The following is a 22,325-nucleotide window of genomic DNA, read 5'->3' on the forward strand; positions in this document are numbered from 1 at the left end:
AGGTCTACAATTTTGTCTCTGACATCCTTGGACAGCTCTTTGGTCTTTCCCATGTTGGAGAGTTTGGAGTCTGCTTGATTGATTGATTCTGTGGACAGGTGTCTTTTATACAGGTGACTAGTTAAGACAGGTGTCCTTAATGAGGGTGACTAATTGAGTAGAAGTGTCTAACCACTCTGTGGGAGCCAGAACTCTTAATGGTTGGTAGGGGTTCAAATACTTATTTCACTCAATGAAATGCAAATCAGTTGCTATCTTTTATTTAAAGTTATTTTTTCGATTTTCCTTTTGATGTGCTATCTGCCACTGTTACAATAAACCTACCATTGAAATGATACTGTTCTGAAACTTTTCATTTCTTTGTCATTGGACAAACTTACAAAATCAGTGAGGGGTCAAATAATTATTTCCGCCACTGTATGTTCGATCCAGCACTGAGCAGCCTGTACTTACAATCATAGCAGGCTGGATGCTGGAGGCAGGAGGCTGGGCGGGCGGGCACTGGCAGCGTAACTTCATACGTCACGTGCCTGCGTCGCCTGCTTCATTCATAGTGGGCTGAGCAGGCACGTGATGTAGGAAGTTACAGGATCATTTATTAAGAGCAATGTTTTAGACGTTGGTCTTAATAGAGCCCCAGCGCTGGTGGTAAATCTGGAAAATTTATAAAGAGGCGCCGGCCTCTCCATAACATTGGCACATTCTGCTTCTAAATGTAATATGGCTTTTTAATACCACAAAACTGGAGTTGAGGGAATTATAAATTCCCCTCCTATTTTTTTTTTCATTAATCTCTCCCAACATTACAAAAAATTTTACCCACTTTATTTGAAACTAAAAAAATATTAGCAATATTAGCAAATGATGAAGAAAATGCACACATTATGTTAACTTGAGGGGGAGAAGCGGAGCGAAACGTGCATCGGGGTGCGCTCACGGTTGACTAGAGGTTTGATCCCCGTATTGTACCATTTCCTAAGTATTTCACTGTCCTTTTATGGGACCCTATGTGGATGTTTATACATAAGGCATCTGGGTATATGGAATAGTTTCCGGGGAGATTACTGATATACCTTTGCTACTGCTCATTTGAGATTTTCTTGTATTGAGTAAGAAAAGTTGTGGGGATCTCATACCTTGTTTGTCAGCAGGTGAGCTACTTGTCGCAGCACCTATCTGCATTACTGCTATGTTTTTTTTTTCTTTTTTGATTCATGAGTTGTTGTAATTATCCATTACCTAATAAAGTTTTCATATTATTTATATGTGTGTCCCTACGTGTTTTTTGGTGTTTCATGTGATGTCATGCATTTTTCCAACAGGTTGTTGATTTAATAGGTTGTACTATTACTTGGATTTAAGTCAAGCATCCTTTTAAAATATATATATATATATATATATATATATATATATATATATATATATATATATTAAAGACCTGATTGATCAAGATAAACCTTGCTCTGCTGGAGCAGGCACTTGATGAAAAATAGGTCTGATTGAAAATTCCAGATTGTAGCTGGCATAGGTTTTAATTATTATTTAGCATCACACCCCTTGCCCTCAATAAGCCACCTTTTTAGAAACTGCAAAGTTTTTTGTCCTGAAATGTACACTGAATACACGTTTATTTATATATTTGCTAACAAATTAAAATATTGGTCTATTTTAATTAAAAATAGTAAAAATGTCTTCAAGATATGTTTTCAAGATATTTTTGTATGAAAATCCAAGATTCCATATTTCTATGATTAGAAACCGTACTGTACTGCAATACTGTAATTACTATATGATCAAAGTCATTCAGGTCTCATTTGTTATCCATTTTGGTGCATGGTCACAAAAATAAATATTCCAATATGTATTAATACACTTCTCTTTTTTACCAGACATCTTTTACTTTTAATATTAAAAGGGCTCTCCAAGATTAGAAAAACCACCACTGATTTTTCTAGAAAAAGTCTCACACGTGAGTTATGTCTAGTATTGTAGCTCAACTACTTTAAATTAATGGGGACAAATATGCCATTATTTTTGGAAGAAACCAATTTTTTTTTTTCTAATTTTGGACAATGTTTTTACTTTTTAAATCTAATCATGTACTTTTATTAATAATGGCTACACATAAGGTGACACTTGCCAGAATATAGACAAATTATCCAACACTGGGAAGACTAAAGCCCTACAATGGCGTTGATACTTTACATGTTGTTTAATAATACTTGGCAGCCAATGGTTTATGGCTTAATGGTTCATGATCAATCTAATATACCATTACCAGATCATGTATCTCAGCTAAAAGAGGTAACCATCTAGATTTCATCAGCCTTGAATACTTGTTTCTGAGCTACACACAAGAATAGCTAGGGAATGTTTATGAAATGATCCATATCTAAGGACAAATAGCTTTCTATGCTATAATCTGGAGTTACGATCAGTACTTCAGAACATATTATATTAATAAAATATTATACAGAATCAAGCCAAAGCCAAATTGTAAAGAACAATCATTTGTATATAGCACATCTTAGTAGGATGCATGCCTATAATTTATATACATTGCTTTAAAATACCTTTCCACTCCTAATTTTCTGGGATAAGGGAGTAAATCGCTGGTCAAGTTCAAAAATCTTGGTCTCTACTATCTTCTTACAGTGTTTACCATGGTTTGCCATTAACTCCTTAGCTTGATCATGGACTGAATCCACCTTTGGCTGCATGTCATTAAGCTCAGACTTCAAAATCTATAGGTTAACACAGAAAATAAAGTAGTGTTTAAAAATAGTTAATAAAGTTCTTATAAAATATGATTTGTCAAAACATATGTTCTACTTAAACTCACACTAGACATCATATTCTATGTACAGTAGCTGCCAAATGTTCCCCAGATACCTCATACTAAGTGATACATGTATAGTAAATGATGGATTTCTCACATTCTTTTGTGTGCCCTGGAGATAAACAGTGCTAGATGAGTTGGATAACCTCTTATATCTATCCTCCTGCTCTGTTGAAATTACAAGGATGTTCTCTTTGAACTAAGCATACTGTATATCAGTGGCGTAGCTAGAAATTACTGGACCTCACAGCATATTTTTGAATGGGGCCCCCCTCCCCCAGTAATTTTTTCGCAACCCCTTCCTTTCATGCCGCCCCCATTCCTGTCGCTAGTAAACATCGCTCTCTCAGACCAGGCACCTCTTGCATCCGTTTTATACGCTGTCTATACTGTCACTGTATAAATTTTCATTGTGTAATAATGTTGAGGGGGCCTTGACAAAATCTTTTAGTCCTCCTCCTGGATGGGCCCCTTCGGGGTCAGGGCCCCAAAGCAGACTCTTTTCCTGCTTCCCCTATAGTTACGCTGCTGCTGTATATGTTGAAAACAGACTGAATCTACAGGCCCCCTATTTTGGGCTATTATTTTATCGTTTATTTGTTTCTTGCTTGGGAGGTACATGCAATAATGTTTTATATTTTTAATAAACCATAGAGACTATCATATCTCTATTTAGTATGTAGTTTTATCATTCGTCAAGCTGTAGTATCTGACATGGGAGGGCAAAATCACAATTTAAAAAAAGTTGGTTGAGGGTAGCACTTCAGGTTATAGATTTGGAGAAGCTATTGTAAGAGTAATAAAGAGAATAAATGGAAGATCTTTAAATCTACTTTATGTCTTTCTACTGCAATATTTATTCCTAAAGGTGACAGGTATAAACTGTTAAAATTAAACCCCACATGATTTGTAGCTAATGTAAAGCGGGCAATAAACAAAAAGGGGCATTTGAAGAATACAAATCTGAGTGATCTTAGAAAATCTCTAAAAGAAAAAGGAACTGATATTGGTTATGCCAGCACTGTTAATACATCCAATAATATACTAAATTAGCTGAATATAGATATTTTGAAGGCTAAATTAAATAAGGTAAATATGAACAAGGAACCAGGTTCAGATGGAATACACCAAAGAGTTCTAAAAGAACCAAGTCCAGTTATTACTATGCTTCTGTTTTTACAGATCCCCTAAGAACTGGTAGAGTGCCAAGTGAGTGCAAGGCAAATGTTGTGGTGTAAAAATGGCTCTGGATATAATGTTCTTGGATTTTGCAAAGGCATTAGAAAATGTCCTTCATGGACATTAAATAGGTAAAATAAGGTCTATACTCTATAGGCTTAGAAAGTAATTAGAATCCAAACTGGCTAAAGGGTCGTGTCCAGAGAATTGTGGTCAGTGACTCTTATTTTGAATGGTCCCTGGTTATAAGTGGTAGTTATATATTAATGATAAATTGGATTATTGAGACTGTTTCTATATTTGCAGATGGCACCAAGCTATTAATGTTGAGCAAACATGCTCGGCCAAACTGCTGTTCGGCTCGAGCATCGCTATGCTCGGCGCATGGCGGTATTTGGCCGATTACCGCATGTGCTCAAGTGTCATGCTTGAGTCTCCTACCCACAAGATTCGCGGTAGCTATGCAGCCAATAAACGTGCAGGTAAGCACCGCCATCAATGTAATGCCGTAGCCTTGTTGGTTACTGGCATTACAGTGATTGGCTGGCCGGAACACGTGATCGGATGCTATATAGCACCCGATGGTGCGTGTTCGGCTCATTATTAGTCAGGGAGAGCTACGCTTAGGAAGGGACAGATAGTGTAGGGAGTGTGATCGCAATCTATTTAGTTGAAAAACATTTCAAAGACCCAAACATCCTTTTAAGGACTATTGTGTGTGGTGGCAGCAATATAATATAGCCATCAATTATTTTTTCCATACTTTTCAATACTTTTTCTAAAGCGGGTGTCTGCGGTTACTTGTGGCATCTGTGCAATACCTTCTGTGTGTCAGGACAAGAGGTAGAAAAAATATAAGTGAAAACTAGTATATTTTTTCCATACTTTTCAATACTATTTCTATAGAGGGTGTCTGCAGTGACTTGTGACATCTGTGCAATACCTTCTGTGTGTCCGGAACAGAGATAGGAAGGATATAAGTGAAAACTAGTATATTTTTTCCATACTTTTCAATAGTACTTTTTCTATAGAGGGTGTCTGCAGTGAAGTGTGACATCTGTGCAATTCCTTCTGTGTCTCAGGGCCAGAGATAGGAAAAATATAAGTGAAAACTAGTATATTTTTTCCATACTTTTTATATAGAGGGTGTCTGAAGTGACTTGTGAATAGAGTTGAGCGGACACCTAGATGTTTGGGTTCGACGGGTTCAGCCGAACTTCGCAAAAAAGCTTGTGTATGGGACCCAAATTTGACCCTGAACCCGAAACCCATTGAAGTCAATGGGGACCCAAATTTAGGAGCAATAAAATGGCTCTAAAAAAGTCATGTAGAGGGCTAAAGGGGTGCAAAAGGCAGCAAAACGTGGTTAAGAGCATGGCAAGTGTTCTGTAAACAAATGTGAATAGGGAAATTACTTAAATAATATAAAATATGTAAAAAAAATATAAAAAAATGTTGATCTAGGAGGAAGAGGTCCATATGGAGTAGGAGGTTGAGGAGGTGGTGGATGTGGCAGTGTAAGTGGAAGCGACGGTGGAGGAGGTAGCAAACACAGTTTTTTGTTTTTTATTTAATTTTATTTAAATTTGGGTAGACCCCCAAAAATTGGGAATTATAAAAAATGAAACAAAGGGAAAGTGTGCTGGAGTACAATGGCTGGGTGAGGCAGGTATACATATCTATTCTGCACAAGGTACGGACAAGTCCTGTGGGATCCCTTTCTGGTTCATTTTAATGATCGTGAGCTTGTTTACAATCGCTGTAGACAGGCGGCTGCGCTTGTCTGTGATAACCCCCTGCCGTGCTAAGCAAATAATCAAACAATACACTGGCTGTAGGGCAGGCCAGCACCTCCGAGGCGAAAAGGGCAAGGTCAGGCCATGTGCCCAATTTGGAGATCCAGAAGTTGAAGCGGGCAGACCCATCAGTCAGTACATGTAGGCGTGTGCACACATACTGCTCCACATGTCGCACTTACCTGTGACATCCACTATCCGATTGGATATTTTCTTTATCAACTTTCGATGTAATTTTATGCGCCTACCATGGTGATCACAGGTAACGGGGAATCAGGGTTCCATGCCAGAGAGGGAGCCTGTGAATTACCCACTCAGGGAGGTAGTGACGATAAATAACAATACAGGACTCTTAAGATGCCCTGTTATTGGAATGAGTAATAAAAAATTACAAGGAATGTCACTGCGGTATTTTGCATGAGGAAAAGTTATACAGGAGAGGCCCTGCTGCCGCTTTGTTGACTCTAGATAACTTCTGCCTGATCGCACGTCCCTGTGATGTCCATTTGGATATCTTCCCTATCAACTTTCAATGTTCTTTTATGTGCCTACCATGGTGATCACGGGAAACGGGGAATCAGGGTTCAATGCCGGAGAGGGAGCCTGAGAAAGGGAATACCACATCCAAGGGAGGTCAATGGCTGCAATCTGATTGGGTGGAGAGGGCGGGTCAAGTTATTAAATTAAATTCAGCACATGCACCATGCAAGGGATGTGTGTCAAACCGGCTAGGCCCAGAGCTGCTATGAGATTTCGCCCATTATCGCACACCAGGCCGGGCTTGAGCCTCACTGGCACTAACTACTCATCGGTCTGCTGTTCCATGCCTGTCCAAAGCACCTGTGCGGTGTGGGGTTTGTCCCCCAAACAGATACGTTTCAAAACTGCCTGCTGTCGTTTACCCCTGGCTGTGCGGAAGTTGGTGGTGAAAGTGTTACGCTGACCGGATGAGGAGGCGATAGAGGATGAGGAAGCAGAGTAGGAGGAGGAAGCAACAGGAGGCAAAGAGAAACGTCCTGCAATCCTCGGTGGTGGAAGGACATGCACCAAACTGCTGTCCGCCTCAGGCCCAACCGCCACTGCATTTACCCAGTGTGCTGTTAAATAGATATAACGTCCCTGACCATGCTTACTGGACATTGCCACAGATGGCATTGCACAGTGCATACTTGATTTTGTCCCCCACTTGTACAGGCAAGGGATGGCTCACCTGGAAAAGTAGTGGCTGCTGGGCACAACCTACTGTGGGCCAGCCACCCGTCATCAAATTCTTAAAACTGTCCGTGTCCACAAGACAGAAAGACAGCATTTCAAAGGCCAGGAATTTGGAAATGCTGGCATTCAGGGTCAGGGATTGCGGGTGGGTAGGGGGTACTTCCTCTTTCGCTCCAGTGTTTGGGAGATAGAGAGCTTAACGCTTCCATGGGACATTGTGGAGGGGCTTGGTGACCAAGGTGGTGGCATTGCTGGAACATCCTCTGTTTGAGGGTTGGCATGTGCCACTATCACTCCAGAGGGGAATGAAGAGGCCAATACTGCAGCAGAAGAGGAAGCAGGAGGATTCAGAGACCTTACTTGGTTTTTGAGGTGTTTACTCCACTGCAGCTCATACTTTGCACTTAGATACCTGGTCATGCAGGTTGTCCTCAGGTTTAGAACATTTATCCCTTGGGAACTCCTTGGAGCTAGCTTTGATGTGCTCAGTCCCTTGGTGCGGTGGGCAGTAGCAGGCTTACTGTCTACGGGATGGCCGCTCCTGCTCCCTCCTTTGCTGTGCTGGTGGCTCTGTGCGACCACCGCCTCTTCCTCCGGACAACAAAGATCACTCGCATGACCTTGATTCCATGTTTGGTCGTCCTCATCATCCTCCACATCATCTTCCATACAGTCTTCACCTCTGCCCTCCTTGTCTGCACACTGCAGAAAGCCACAGCAGTTGGCACCTATGTTTCGTCATCATCCGAGATGTGCTGCGGTTCTCCTCTCATGTACTCATCCTGAAACATAAGTGGTTGGGCATCGGTGCACTCAATCTCTTCCATTTCTGGGTAGAGCCATGTGGATGGCTATAGGAAACTCTGCTAACAGAGTCATCAAAAAGCAGTAGAGACTGCTGCATGACTTTGGGCTCAGACCGCTTGGCTGATTTGCAAGTGGGTGAAGTGAAAGACTGATGACCATGGGCTGCAGGTGCCAACTCTGATCTTTCAGCAGGGGACTGGGTGTGAGACAATGTGAAGGAACTGGAGGCACTGTCAGCCACCCAATTTACTAATGCCTGTACTTGTTCTGACCTCACCATTCATAGAGCCGCCTTCGGCCCTACCAAATAACGCTGAAGGTTCTGTTGCCTACTCGCTCCTAAGGAAGATTTTTTAAACTTGGGCGTGTAGCTGGCACAGATCGACCACGTCCTCTCACTGCAACAGGAGCTCCACCAACACCAGCAGGACCGCGACCAGGGTCACGTCCCTTGTTTGACGCTCTCCTCATTCTTTGCGTTCACCCACCAAACTAACAGATGGTTTATGTCAGGCGACAATGTAACCACCAATAGTTAACAATTAAGTTCACTGACAGTAAGACTGTGCCGGTGTCATAAAGAGAAAGCATTTCTTGAGGTCTCACAACAGTGTGACAGGCAAATTTAATACAATTACTTCACGGTCACAAAAAATTTGAATTTGTCAACCAATAATGTAACAGCAGTATTTAACGGTTTTACTGGACTGTCTGAAATGCAGCTCAGGCTGAAAATGTACTATCTAGCACAAAAAGTGTGCTTTTTCAACCAAAAATGTAACAGCAGTATTTAACAATTTTCGTGGACTGTCAGAAATGTAGCACAGTCCGCAAATTTACTATCAAGCACATAAAGTGTGCTTTTTTCAACCAACAATGCAACAGCAGTATTTAACAGTTTTATTGGACTGTCAGAATTGCAGCGCTGGCCGCAAATGTACTATCTAGCCCAAAAAGTGAGTTTTTTTCAACCAACAATGTAACAGCAGTATTTAACGATTTTAGTGGACTGTCAGAAATGCAGCGCAGGCTGCAAATGTACTATCTAGCACAAAAAGTGTGCTTTTTTCAACCAACAATGTAACAGCAGTATTTCTCAAAACCTACCACAATTTGACTGAGCTACTGGTGAAGGTGCGTCACGTGTGTACATTTCCGCAAGTCATCGACAGCTTTAGCTGGTCTGTCAATGCTGCAGCAGCACTTGAAATTGCCAGCTCACTGGCTGTTGTGCGACTTGAGCACGCGCTGGAACTCAACATTTCACATGTTGGCCAGGCTTTGTGAGCAGGAGAGGGCAGTAGTGAAATACCAGCTTCAACATGGTTGTCGCCTTTCCGGTCAGCATCCGTTAATCAGAAGCGAGGAGTGGGCATGGATGTCTGACCTCTGTGAGGTTTTAAGAAACTTTGAAGAATCAACACAGATGGTATGCGGCGATGATGCTATTATCTGCGTAACCATCCCATCACTTCTGTGTCTACTCAAACGCTCTCTGCTCACAATTAAGGACAATGCTTTGCATGTGGAAGAGGTGGAAATGGGGGAAGACGACATAACACAGGGTGATAGCCAGACCACCCTCAGCGAATTGGATGATGAAGAGGAGGAGGAGGAGCAGGAGACGGTTGCCTCTGCTACAGAGGGTAGTACCCATGGAAGTTTAATTCCATCTGTTCTGCGTGGGTGGGCAGAAGAGGAGGAAGAGGATGAGGAGATGGACAGTCATCCTCCTGATGACGACAACAAAGTCTTGACTGTTGTTACACTGGCACACATGGCTGACTTCATGTTAGGCTGCCTTTCCCGCAATTCGCACGTTATACGCATTTTAAACAACACGGATTACTGGGTGTTCACCTTTCTCGACCCCTGCTACAAAGAAAACTTCTCATCTTGTATTCCTCAGGTGGAGAGGACGAACAAAACTGTGCAATACCAGAAGATCCTTGTTGAAAAATTGCTCCAAAAATTTCCATCTGACAACGCTGGTGACAGAGTCCATACTTCCTTGGGAAACCGAGTAGGGGAGACAAGGGTAACACACAGCAGTTCTAACAGAAGCAGGGCAACACTCTCCAAGGCCTTGGACAGTTTCATGACACCCGCCAGCACCCTCACCCTGATGTGCGGCCTAGTGTCACAAGGAGGGAAACGTTTTGGAAGATGGTAAAGGAATACGTAATAGTGTTGATCGAGCACCCGAGTATAATGGAAGTCAATGGGAGAACCCGAGCATTAAACACGGTAACCCCTGCTCTGAAGAGGGGAGGGTGCCTGGTTCATAAGAAAATGGCGCCTGCTGCATGTAAAGTGGTGACAGAGGGAGCGGACTCCCTCTGTCTCCCATCAGCACCCTGAAAATGCGATTGCGGGGTGCTGATGTGTTCGAAAGCTTACCTTGCTTCCATTCAGGGCCCCGAGCCTGTCTGTAGTTATCTCCAGCAGGCTGAGCCTCTCTGGCGCAGCCTGCTGGTCAATGTTTGAAATTCATTGCTATTGAAATGTAATGCTTTATAGAGATAATGCATTACATTTTAAAAGCAATCAAAATACGGTATATTATTAAATAAAAAAAAATCCATAAAATAAAAAATATGCTTTTTTTTCCATTGAAAATACGCTTTTCAATGAAAAAAATAGCAAAAAGAAAATATCCCCCATATGTTTGGTATTGCCACGTCCGTAACGACCCGGACTACATAAATATTACATAAATTATTCCCTATGGTGAACGCCATAAAAAAAAAAAAAAAGATAGAATTTCTCATTTATTCTTAGTTTCCACCGAAAAAAAGTGATAACAAGCGATCAAAAAGCGCCATTTACTCCAAAATGATACCAATGAAAAATACAAGTTGTCCATCAAAAATCAAGCCCTCACACAACTCCATAGAAAAAGAAAAAAAACGTTATGGGTCTTGTGAAGTGGCAATGCAAAATCATTTTTTGGGTTAATAAAAGGGGTTTTATTAGAAAAAAAATTGTAAAACGAAAAAAAAATTATAAGTATTTAGTATGACTGTAATTGTACTGACCCAGGGAATAAAGATATTATGTTATTTGTACCGAAAAATGAACGCCGTACAATTTATAATGTAAAAAAGCAGTGGCAGTATTGCTATTTTTCCCCATCTCCCTCCCAGAAAGAGTTAATAAAAGTTAATCAGAAAGTTATGTGTACCCCAAAATGGTGCCATAAAAACTACAACTTGTCCCGTAAAAAACAAGCCCTCATAAAGCTATATAGACGAAAAAATAAAAAAAGTTATAGCTCTTGGAACGAGACCATGAAAAAAGGAAGAACAACGCTTGGTCATAAAGGCCCAAACAGGCTTGGTCGCTAAGGGGTTAAAAGGCCTTAAACGGATCATCAGGCACACAATTTAATTAAGGTTTTGGAATCAATAAATTAATAAGCTTTTGTGGGCTTCAGTGGCATAGCTAGAAATAACTGGGCGCCACAGAAATTTTTTGAATGGGGCTCCATCCCACAGTAATTTTTTAGTGACCCCTTCCTTTCATGCCACCTCCATTCCTGAGGCTAGTAGAGTACGCTCTCTCAGACCAGGGCCGGCAGCTGTTCCATCCGTTTTATACACTATCTATACTGTCTATAGTTAGTATAATTTGATTGTTTATTACTGTTAAGGGGGCATTGACCAAATGCTTTAGACCTCCTCCTCCTGGATGGGCCCTTTCTGGGTCAGGGCCCCAAAGCTGCAGCTTCCCCTGCTTCCCCTATAGCTATGCCCCTGGTCTGCATTAATCTGCAGGTGACCATCATACAGCTCCACAGATTTGTTTCTTCTGCATATTTCTAAACAATCTGCGGCCTTAATCTTTTATCCAGACTCAGTCATTGTGCCACTATGTGGCCTCATGCTGCCATCTCCACAGTATGTCACCTTAGCACTCATTTTTTATCACCAGGCTGCTGCTGATGCTGCTTAAAAGGCCTTAAACTGATCACCAGGCCAACAATCTAATTAAAGTTTAAAGCACAAAACTAAAGTTTAAAAATAATTTCATATTTTCATAGGAAAAATTGATTGAGAAATTTTTTCCCTGTATATTTTCTTGTATATAAAGTGCAAGTGCTGCAAAAAATTACAAGGAAGAAGTACTCCGATACAACCTGTATATCACATAAAGGAGGGCCTCATTCACATTGAGTTGCGGGCCTGCAGGTGAGCTGACCCTGTAAAAGATTTTAAGTTTGGGCCCGCAGAGGTGCTGACTCTGTAAAATATTTGAGTTGCGGGCCTGCGGGTGAGTGGACTGTCTAAAAAACTATATGTGAGGGCCTGCTGGTGAGTGGACCCTCTAAAAAATGATGTGAGGGCCTGCTGGTAAACCGACCCTGTAAAAAATTATATGTGAGGGTCTGCTGGTGATCGGACCCTCTAAAAAATTATATTCGAAAGGGCATTATATGTGACAAATAAGCAATGCATGTTGATATGGTGGAAGAGGAGGAGGAGGATGAGAAAAGGAAGATTCAACCATATACTCTGTTTTGTGGTGGAAGGTGTGCATGGGAATACAGTCTATTAACTACATTAAAAAACAACACATGTAAAGTGCCTTTATGTTCATCAGCATTCCTCTGGTGGAGTTGAGAAGTTAGGGTCAATCCAGGCCTTGTTCATTTTTACATGAGTCAACCTGTCAGCATTTTCAGTTGACAGGCGGATGCGCTTACCTGTTATAATGCCACTAGCAGCACTAAAAACACGCTCAGATAAAACGTTGGCGGCAGTGGAGGCCAGCACCTCTAAAGCATAGAGCGCCAGTTCGTGCCACAAGTCCAGCTTGGACACTCAGTAGTTGTAAGGCACTGAGAGATCATTGAGAATGATGATACAGTCTGTTATGTACTCCTTCACCATCTTCCAAAATGTTTCTCTCTTTGTGGCAGTAGGCCGCACACCAGGGTGAGGGTGCTGGAGGGGTGTCAAGAAACTGTCCCAGGCATTGGAGAGTGTTGCCCTGCCTCTGTTGGAACTGCTATGTGTTCCTCTTGTCTCCCCTCCTTGGTTGGTCAAGGACGTATGGACTCTGCTGCCAGCATTGTCAGATGGAGCAATTTTTCAGTATTGCACCGTTTTACTCGTCATCTCCACCAGAGGAATCTTCCAAAATGTTTCTCTCCTTGTGGCAGTAGGCCGCACACCAGGGTGAGGGTGCTGGAGGGGTGTCAAGAAACTGTCCCAGGCGTTGGAGAGTGTTGCCCTGCCTCTGTTGGAACTGCTATGTGTTCCTCTTGTCTCCCCTCCTTGGTTGGTCAAGGACGTATGGACTCTGCTGCCAGCGTTGTCAGATGGAGCAATTTTTCAGTATTGCACCGTTTTACTCGTCATCTCCACCAGAGGAATGAAAGATGAGAAGTTCTCTTTGTAGCAGGGGTCGAAAAGGGTGAACACCCAGTTATCCGTGTTGTTTAAAATGTGTATAACGCGCGGGTCGCTGGAAAGGCAGCCTAACATGAAGTCAGCCATGTGTGTCAGAATACCAACAGGCGAGACTTCGCTGTCATCATCAGGAGGATCACTCCCAATCTCCTCATCTTCTTCCTCCTCTTCTGCCCACCCACGCAGAGCAGATGGAATTAAACTTCCATGGGCACTACCCTGTGTATGTAAGGCAACCGTCTCCTGCTCCTCCTCCTCTTTAGCCTCCAATTCATGCTGATTAAACAAACTGAGGGTGGTCTGGCTATCATCAATCTCTGTAATGTCTTCCCCCATTTCCACCTCTTCCACATGCAAAGCGTCTTCCTTAATTGTGAGCAGCGAGCGTTTGAGAAGACACAGAAGTGGGATGGTGACGCTGATGATAGCGTTATCGCCACTCACAATTTGTGCTAATTCCTCAAAGTTGCGTAAAACCTCACAGAGGTTAGAGATCCATGCCCACTCCTCACTTGTGAATAGCGGAAGCTGACTGGAAATGCGAAGACCATGTTGCAGCTGGTATTCCACAACTGGCCTCTGCTGCTCACAAAGCCTGATGAGCTCGCAATTTCAAGCACTGCTGCAGCATTGACGGACTGGCTGAAGCTGTCGGTGACTTGCGGAAATGTGCACACACGCAGCGCACTTTCACCAGTAGATCAGGCAAATTGGGGTAGGTTTTCAGAAACTGCTGAACCACTAAGTTTAAGAGGTGAATTAGGCATGGAATGTGTGTGAGCTTGCCAAGCTCCAAAGCCGCCACCAAGTTACGGCCATTATCACACACACGGCCACAGCTCAGTCTGGTCTCTTATCTGCTGCAACAGATCTGCCGCGGTGTGCTCTTTGTCCCTTAAGCATATCAGCTGCCTGTCCCTACTGCAGTGCTACACTGCTTCCAGCTAACGGCTGATGGCTGACTGGTGCTGCACGTGGAAAATTCTGAGGTGGAAGTGGAGGAGGAGGTGGAGGAGGAGAAGTGGAGGTTGGAGCCACTAATGTAGGTGCTGGCGGTAACCCTGATAGAATTAGGGCCCGCAATCCTCGGTGTCGGTAGCACCTGTGCCATCCCAGGGTACGACTTGCTCCCAGCATCTACAATGTTCACCCAGAGTGCCGTCAGGGAAATGTAGCGTCCCTGGTTGAAAACACTTGTCCATGTGTCCGTGGTTAAGTGGAGCTTTCAAGGAACTGAGTTGGTCAGGGCGTGTGTGACGTTTCGGGACACATGTTGGTGTAAGGCGTGCATGGCACACCTTGAAAAGTAGTGGCGGCTGGGGACAGAGTACAGCAGGATGGCCGCCGACATCAGGCTGCGGAAGGCCTCAGTGTCCACAAGCCTAAATGGCAACATTTCCAGGGCTACTAATTTTGAAAGGTGCGCATTTAGTGCTTTGGCCTGTGGGTGGATGGCTGGGTATTTGCGCTTGCATTCAAATGCCTGGGGTAATGACATTTGTACGCTGCGCTGAGACAGGGAAGTAGTCGCTGATGGTGCTTGCGAAGATCCAGGTGCAGGGCAGGAGGCATCCTGGCCTGCATCTTGGACAGGGGATTGGCCAGCATGTAACACAGGAGATGAGGAGGCAGTGGTGTGACCCGCAGACACAGATTGTAGACCCAGGCGTTCGGCCCACCTATTAGGGTGCTTTGATGCCATGTGGCGGATCATGCTGCCACCACAAACAATAGTCCTTAAAATGACTTTTGGGTCTTTGAAAAGTTTTAGAATTGAATAAATCGCGATCACAAACTCCCTACACTATCTGTCCCTTCCTAAGCGCAGATGTCCCTGACTCGCAATGAGCCAAACCCGCGTCATCAAGTGTTATATAGTACCCGATGACGTGTTCTGTCCAGCCAATCACTGTAATGTCAGTAGCCAATATGGCTCCTGGCATTACAGTGATGGCAGTAATTGCCTGCATGTTTCTTGACTGCTTAGCAGCCGAGAAAAGTGCGGGGAGGAAACTCACTCGAGCATGGCGCACGAGCACAGGCAGTACTCGGCCTAGTACCGCCATGTGCCGAGCATATCGATGCTTGAGCCGAACAGGTATTCGGCCGAGCATGCTTGCTCAACACTAGTACTTAGCAGACTGTGTCAGCGTCCTCAGTGATCCCTCAGTGCCTTACAACTACTGGGTGTCCAAGCTGGACACGTGGCACAAACCGGCGCTCTATGCATCGGAAGTGCTGGCCTGCCCTGCCGCCAGCATTTTATCTGAGCGGGTATTTAGTGCTGCTGGTGGCATTATAACAGATAAGCGTATCCGCCTGTCAACGGAAAATGCTGACAAGTTGACTCTTATAAAAATCAACAAGGCCTGGATTCCCACAGCATTCGACTCCACCAGAGGAAAGCGAATGAACAAGGCACTTTAAATGTGTTGTTTAATGTACTCAATACACTGTATTCCCATGCACCCCTTACACCACAAAAAAGGGTATATGGTTAAATCTTCCTTTTATCATCCTCCTCTTCCATCATATCAACATGCTTATTCATCGCATATAATGCCCTTGCAATTATGCCCTCACATATAATTTTTACAGGGTTAGCTCACCTGCAGGCCCTCGGATATAATTTTTTAGAGGGTCAGCTCATCTGCAGGCCCTCGCATATAATCTTTTACAGGGTCAGCTCACCTGCAGGCTCTCGCATATAATTTTTTACAGGGTCAGCTCACCTGCAGGCCCTAGCATATAATTTTTTACAGGGTCAGCTCATCTGCAGGCCCTTGCATATGTTTTAGAGGATCAGCTCAACTGCAGGCCCTTGCATATTATGTTTTACAGGGTCATCTGAACGACAGGCCCTTGCATATGTTTTAAAGGGTCAGCTCACCTGCAGGCCCTTGCATATAATATTTTACAGGGTCAGCTCACCTACAGGCCCTCGCATATAATGTTTTACAGGGTCAGCTCACCTGAAGGCCCTCGCATACATATAATGTTTTAGAGGGTCAACTCACCTGCAGGCCCTCGCCTACAATCTTTTACAGGGTCAGCTTACCTTCTGATGACTACAGCAAAGTCTTGCCTGTTGGTTCTCTGGCACATATGGCTGACTTCATGTTAGGCTGCCTTTCCCACGACCCGCATGTTATACGCATTTTAGACAACACGGATTACTGGTTGTTCACCCTTTTTGACCCCCACTACAAAGAGAACTTCTCATCACTCATTCCTTTGGTGGAGAGTACAAGCAAAACGGTGCTATACCAGTAGGTCCTTGCTCAAAAGTTGATAGGGCAGACATCCAAAAGGATCATCGCCGTCACGGGGACGTGCAATTGCCTAGAAGTTATCTAGAGTCAACAAAGCGGCAGCAGGCCCTCACCTACAAGTTTAGTCTCAGTAGCCAAGAGTCTGGTCAACACAATAATCACCATGACGGCACACTGGGTGAATGTTGTGGAGGCCGGGAGCAAGTCGACTGCTGGCACCAGACTTGCCCTCCAATAGATCCTTGTTAACAGAAAGTGCACTTATTCCAATAACAGGGCCTCTTGTTATTTATCCGAACTACCTCCCCGAGTCTGGAGTGGGTCATTTCTGTGCGCCTGCTGCCTTCCTTGGACGCTTGTGCTTTTAAAACTTGACCCACCCTCTCTGGGTGATTCGCAATTAGGAAAAAAATGGGCAAGGCAACAATAGCCAATCTGATTTTAGCCATTGACCTCCCTTGGATATGGTAGCCTTTTCTCAGGCTCCTTCTCCAGCATTGAACCCTGATTCCCCGTTACCCATGATCATCATGGTAGGCGCAGAAAGGAACATTGAAAGTTGATAGGGAAGACATCCGAATGGATTGTTGCCGTCACAGGGACGTGCAATCGCCCAGAGGTTATCTAGAGTCACCAATGTGGCAGCAGGCCCTCACCACTAATGTTTTAGAGGGTCAGATCAGCAGGTCCTTGCTCCAAAAGTTTTTGAGGGTCACCAGCAGGCAATCATTCATAATTTTTCAAGGGTGTGTATGATACTCTCCTTTATGTGTAATAAAGGGTGTTTTGGAGTGTTGTTTTCTTGCAATTTTTGGCAGCCCTTTCACTTAGTGCATAGGCTTTATGAGTGTAGGAGTCCCACTACCTGAACTATTGTACCACAATGTGAATGAGGCCCTCTTTTATTTGATATACGGGTTGTATCGGAGTGCCTCTTCCTTGTAATTTTTGGCAGCACTTGCACTTTAAATACAAGCAAATGTACAGGAAAGAATGTTTCTTAACAATTTTTCCTCTAACATTGTTAATTTTTCCGTTTTTGTGCGTATTATTATCAGTCTGTAAAAGTGGCGTACTACTCAGACAACATGGTTCCCAGCAGCAACCTGGGAGTCCAAGATGCATCCAGACATCCTCCCCATGCTGTTCCCGAACCATTTTTGTGGTGTTTCCATCAATATCTGACCTTTTCCTATGAACCAGGCACCCTCCCCTCTTCAGAGCAGGGGGTGCCTGGTTTAATGCTTTGGTTCTCCCATTGATTTCCATCGGGCATCCCGATGAGTTCGGCCAGAGCAGCCGAGTTATGGATTTGAGTACAAAATGATTCACATGTATCATATGTCCTTGGGGAAGCAACATTGGGAGAGTCACTTATAGAGAAGGATATGGGTGTATTTCAAAATAATATATGTATGAAACAAAGCATGGACTCGTTGGACAGGGATGTAATATTACCACTTAACAAAGGCTTGGTGAGGTCTTATCTGAAATAGTGATGAGTGGCAGGGGTCATAATCAAATTTGTGATATTTTGCAAATATTTTGTAGAATATTCGTCATATATTCGCAAATTCGTATATTCGTTATATTCTACATTCATTTTTTCTTATGCGAAAATCGGCAAGGTAATGATCGCGTAACACTTGAATATTGCACGCTCAATACAGGAGTGGGTCAAAAACAAATATATAGCACTATATAATATAGTGCTATATATTCATTTTTTATAATATTTGTTATTTTTTCCATCTGAACGCATGATTCCTCCCTGCTTCTTGCTTGTGGGCCAATGAGTCATTGGCACGCATGCAACTTAAGAAGGGTGGAATCATGACTTCAGGTGGAAAAAAATGACAAATATTCTAAAAAACAAATATATAGCACTATATTCAATATAGTGCTATATATTCATAATGATGAATAGTCGTATTTTTTTTTTCCATCTGAAGTCATGATTCCTCCCTGCTTAAGTTGCTTGTGGGCCTTGTTCTATCTGAAATCGCTTCAAAAGACAACGGGGCACTGCCTCCATCTGGAGAACAAAAAGTTTAGTCTCCAGAGGCAATAAGGCTTCTTTACCATAAGAACAGTAAATCTGTGGAATAGTCTACCTCTGGACATGGTAACAGCAGAAACAGTTGACAATTTTAAAATAGGCTTTGATAAATTGTTAGAACTAAGTAAGATTTATGCTTATATAAATGTGCAGAATTCCTTTTCTCACTCCCCTATCCCAAAATTAACATCACTACCAATTCCTTGGTTGAACTTGATGGACTTATGTCTTTTTTTAACCGTACTATGTAACTATATATGCACTGTATCTCCAGCTTTAAGAGCTTTGGAAAATCATAGCACATAAATCATCTTTAGTTAGTTTTACTTTGGGCATCACAAAGCAAAATGTGGCTAGACAGAACATATTGTATGTCCATGATTGGAACAAAAAGGTGGCTTTTATCCACCAGAAACAGCTCCATATTTGAAAGTGGGCTATGTCAGTTACTATAGCTCAACCCGATGTATTTGAATTGGATTGAGCAGCAATACCACCGAAAGTCAATGCACATTAAATACATATTCTGTATGCACATTTTCTGCTATTTTTTTTTTATAACAAGTGAATTTTAATCAATGCAAATATTTCAGAAATACCTTCAGTGTTTCTTCTCTTTGTTGTAGCTTTTGTTTCTCCATCTCATCAAGTAATAGCTCTGCATGATTAATCCAAGTAGTTGTGTTAGCAATTCCTTGGTTAAAAGATTCCATTTGCTTCTGGTATTCCTGAAAAAAAAATACAGACATTTTTGTCGAGAATTTTCTTCTGAACCTTTGTAGAAAAGACTAAAAGCCATAAAATCCTGCAGTTTTCCCACTAACTACTAAGCCTAATACTAGGTGTCTCTTCTTGGCCTGTACAGATCACTTTAGTGCAGTTCCTGCTTATCTATACACAGAGGTCATATCATTATAGGCAGGATTGGAATGACAGATAAGACAGGATTCACCATTCACAATAGCTGATTTTTCGCAATAGCTGATTGTCACAGTTTACCTTTTCTTTCTTCTTGCAATGACCTCTGCACAGGTCAGCATGCCTAGAAAACATTATTTTTTATTTTATCTAGTCTTTAAGGTAGCACATCACTTATATTTATTTATTAATTAGAATCACATATTGATCTTTTTTGTAATACATTTTCTGATATTTTATGCTACTTTATGTACATTATTAGGGGGTAATTAATCTTGCCTGAACTGTTTTTAACAACACAGTTAGGCATTATATCAGCCACCTGAACAACAGGATCCTTAATTCAAGAGATGAATTATTCACTTCTATGTGATCATCTTCTAGGCATACTTTGTGAACTGTGCAGAGTAAAATGTGCAGGGAAGGTGAAGAGTTGGGCTCTGACTATCATTTATTGCAGATAGTGGATCCTAGGTTATTTATACAGAGGTGCATTGTAATTCTGTGATGAAAATGAAATGACTGCTGAAAAGTGATCATAACACAGTGTCAGTCTAGTATTAGATTCCGTTGCCAGAGTGAAAACTGCAGGATTTTAAGAATTTGTAAATATACCTGTAGATAGTGGTATGAAAAATAAAAATAAAATCACCTAAAATATTTTAAAATGTTTTTAATATAAAAACTTAAACAGTAGTCAGTAATTCATTTTCTGATGACACATAATTAATACTAATTAATATCCTCTAATTATAAGAAGGCATTCAAACCATGTAAAGCTTCTCACTAAGGGGTACTATTTGACAATCTATTTTTAAAATTACTAATTGAATGTGAGGTAAACATCAGTAAATATTCCTGATATATTTATTTGATAAAAGGTTTAAATGCAGTGCAACAGAGCGTAACTCAAGGATATTGACAACTTTGAAGAAAGTCCATTATATTATATACACTGTTCTGTAAATGATAATACTAGCCAACATTACAGACTTCTTTTAGTGGTAAAAAAAAAGTTTAAAATAAAAAATATACTAGTTAAATATTAATTATTAATATATGAGAAAAAACAACAACAACTTTCTAATGTTTGGTTGACTATGTGCATTAGAGATGAGCAAAGTTATTAAAATTTCCATTTTGCTACTTCGCCAAAGTTGACAAAGAAATTTGATTCATCACAAATTACTTTGTCACAAATCACATTCTATTGTATGTAGTGGATGCAATGATGGGAAACAATGATAACAGTAGTAATATTAAGGCCTCTCAGAGGTTAATCAGGGGTTAAAAACAAAAAATAAATACATACTCACCTCATCCATTTGCTCCTAAAGTGGCCGTCGACGCCACCTTGATCAAAGAAACGCTCCAAATCTCGTGTAGGCTGAAGTGATGGTCACCACGTCATCACATTGGCTGGGCTTGGTGACATCATGAAAACGTCACCACCCCCGCCATCGTGATGATATGGATATGTCACATGTCAGCGGGCGCGAGATTTGGTGCACTTACGCCAACGGTTAAAGTATGGCGAGTATGTTTTTGTTATTTTCAGGAGAAATGGATTCCTCACCACGAAGCGCCAGGAAATTCGGTTTCCTGACTAATCCAATTTTTCCTAAAATTTGGATCGGTCAATTCATTTCATTTCCATTTGCTTAACACTAATATGCATGTATATGGTTACCCACTTTTATTACAATGCTAAAATGTTATTCTACCAGTTTGTCCTTACCATCAGAAGGCGGAACCATTCTTCAGCTCTTGATGTTACTGCTAGCCAGTTGCTATTAAGTAGACTAAGTTTATCATCCACAAGATTGCCTTTGTCTCCAAGTACAGCTTTGAGGGAATCTCCTAAATCTCGGATAATCTTTAGTTGTTGCTGTCGCTTTTCCATCTCTTTTTGTGTTGTCTGTCAGAATATAGACAAGGTCAAGATATCCTTGGCATTGAATAGAAATAGGTAAAGTGCATCTCTTCAGTACTTATCAATACTTGCTTTCTACACCATCATCAATCATTCTTTAATAGGATTGTCATTGCACAGCATTTACTGTCCTTATCAACTAGGTGTCTATTAATCACTTTTCCTTAATTTAATCTGTCTACCTTTCTAAGTTAACATTAGCCATATTCTATGTAAAACAGTGTAAAACATTCATCTACAGTACTCTTAAGAGTATATTAGGCAAAGCCATTAATGTTTCAATCTTCATATAATTGTCAAAATTTGAGACATTATCGTCATGTGTAATAGTTTGCAGCAATCGAAAAGCCAACAATACAGAATTATTTTATCTTTAAGTGGACAAATCTGCCTCAATGAAAGATTATCATTGGTCGCCACAAAATCTGTTCATTTAATCAGAAATATGCCAGTTGTTAGCAGTGTAAATTCTCTTTTGCGTGTCTTTTAAATGCAAACAACTGACTAAATTATCGTTTGCTGCTCATAAATGAAAAATATATGTCCATCTAATAGAACCATTACACAGGATTATTCTCTGTATTTTTTAAGCAGCCCTTATGTGCAAGGCATAGTAAATTACATCCCTAGGCACCCAGGTAAGTTAGTAAAATTGTAACTAAAAGTGGTAGGGGGTTTGTCAGACAAGTGTTCCAGGTGCTGGGTGTTAAGGAAGAATAGAACCAAGAGGTCACTGGTACTTTTAAGTAAAATCTATTCTTCCCATTTGCAGAAGTGAAGTCCTCCAGTGATCAAATCCTCCACTTCATCGACAAAGATAATGACCAACAGGTTGCTGGAACTTTAGGAGGAATCAATTTTCCTCAGTGATATCAAGTCTCCAACTTTTGTGA

At 41.7% G+C, this 22,325-nt stretch overlaps 1 protein-coding gene across 6 annotated transcripts in view; it reads right to left on the reverse strand.

Moving 5' to 3' along the window:
* DMD (dystrophin) overlaps positions 1 to 22,325 on the reverse strand; it is a 3,186,583-nt gene that overhangs the window by 1,696,021 nt on the left and 1,468,237 nt on the right. For all 6 annotated transcript variants that reach the window (XM_044284724.1, XM_044284721.1, XM_044284723.1 and 3 more), the window contains 3 exons: positions 21,238 to 21,417; positions 19,181 to 19,309; positions 2,574 to 2,744 (listed from right to left, as the gene is read on the reverse strand). In XM_044284724.1, the coding sequence (XP_044140659.1) occupies positions 2,574 to 2,744; positions 19,181 to 19,309; positions 21,238 to 21,417 (480 nt within the window). The remainder of the gene's footprint in view (positions 1 to 2,573; positions 2,745 to 19,180; positions 19,310 to 21,237; positions 21,418 to 22,325) is intronic.

The sequence above is a fragment of the Bufo gargarizans genome, chromosome 3, assembly GCF_014858855.1.
Source record: "Bufo gargarizans isolate SCDJY-AF-19 chromosome 3, ASM1485885v1, whole genome shotgun sequence".
Classification (NCBI taxonomy): domain Eukaryota; kingdom Metazoa; phylum Chordata; class Amphibia; order Anura; family Bufonidae; genus Bufo; species Bufo gargarizans.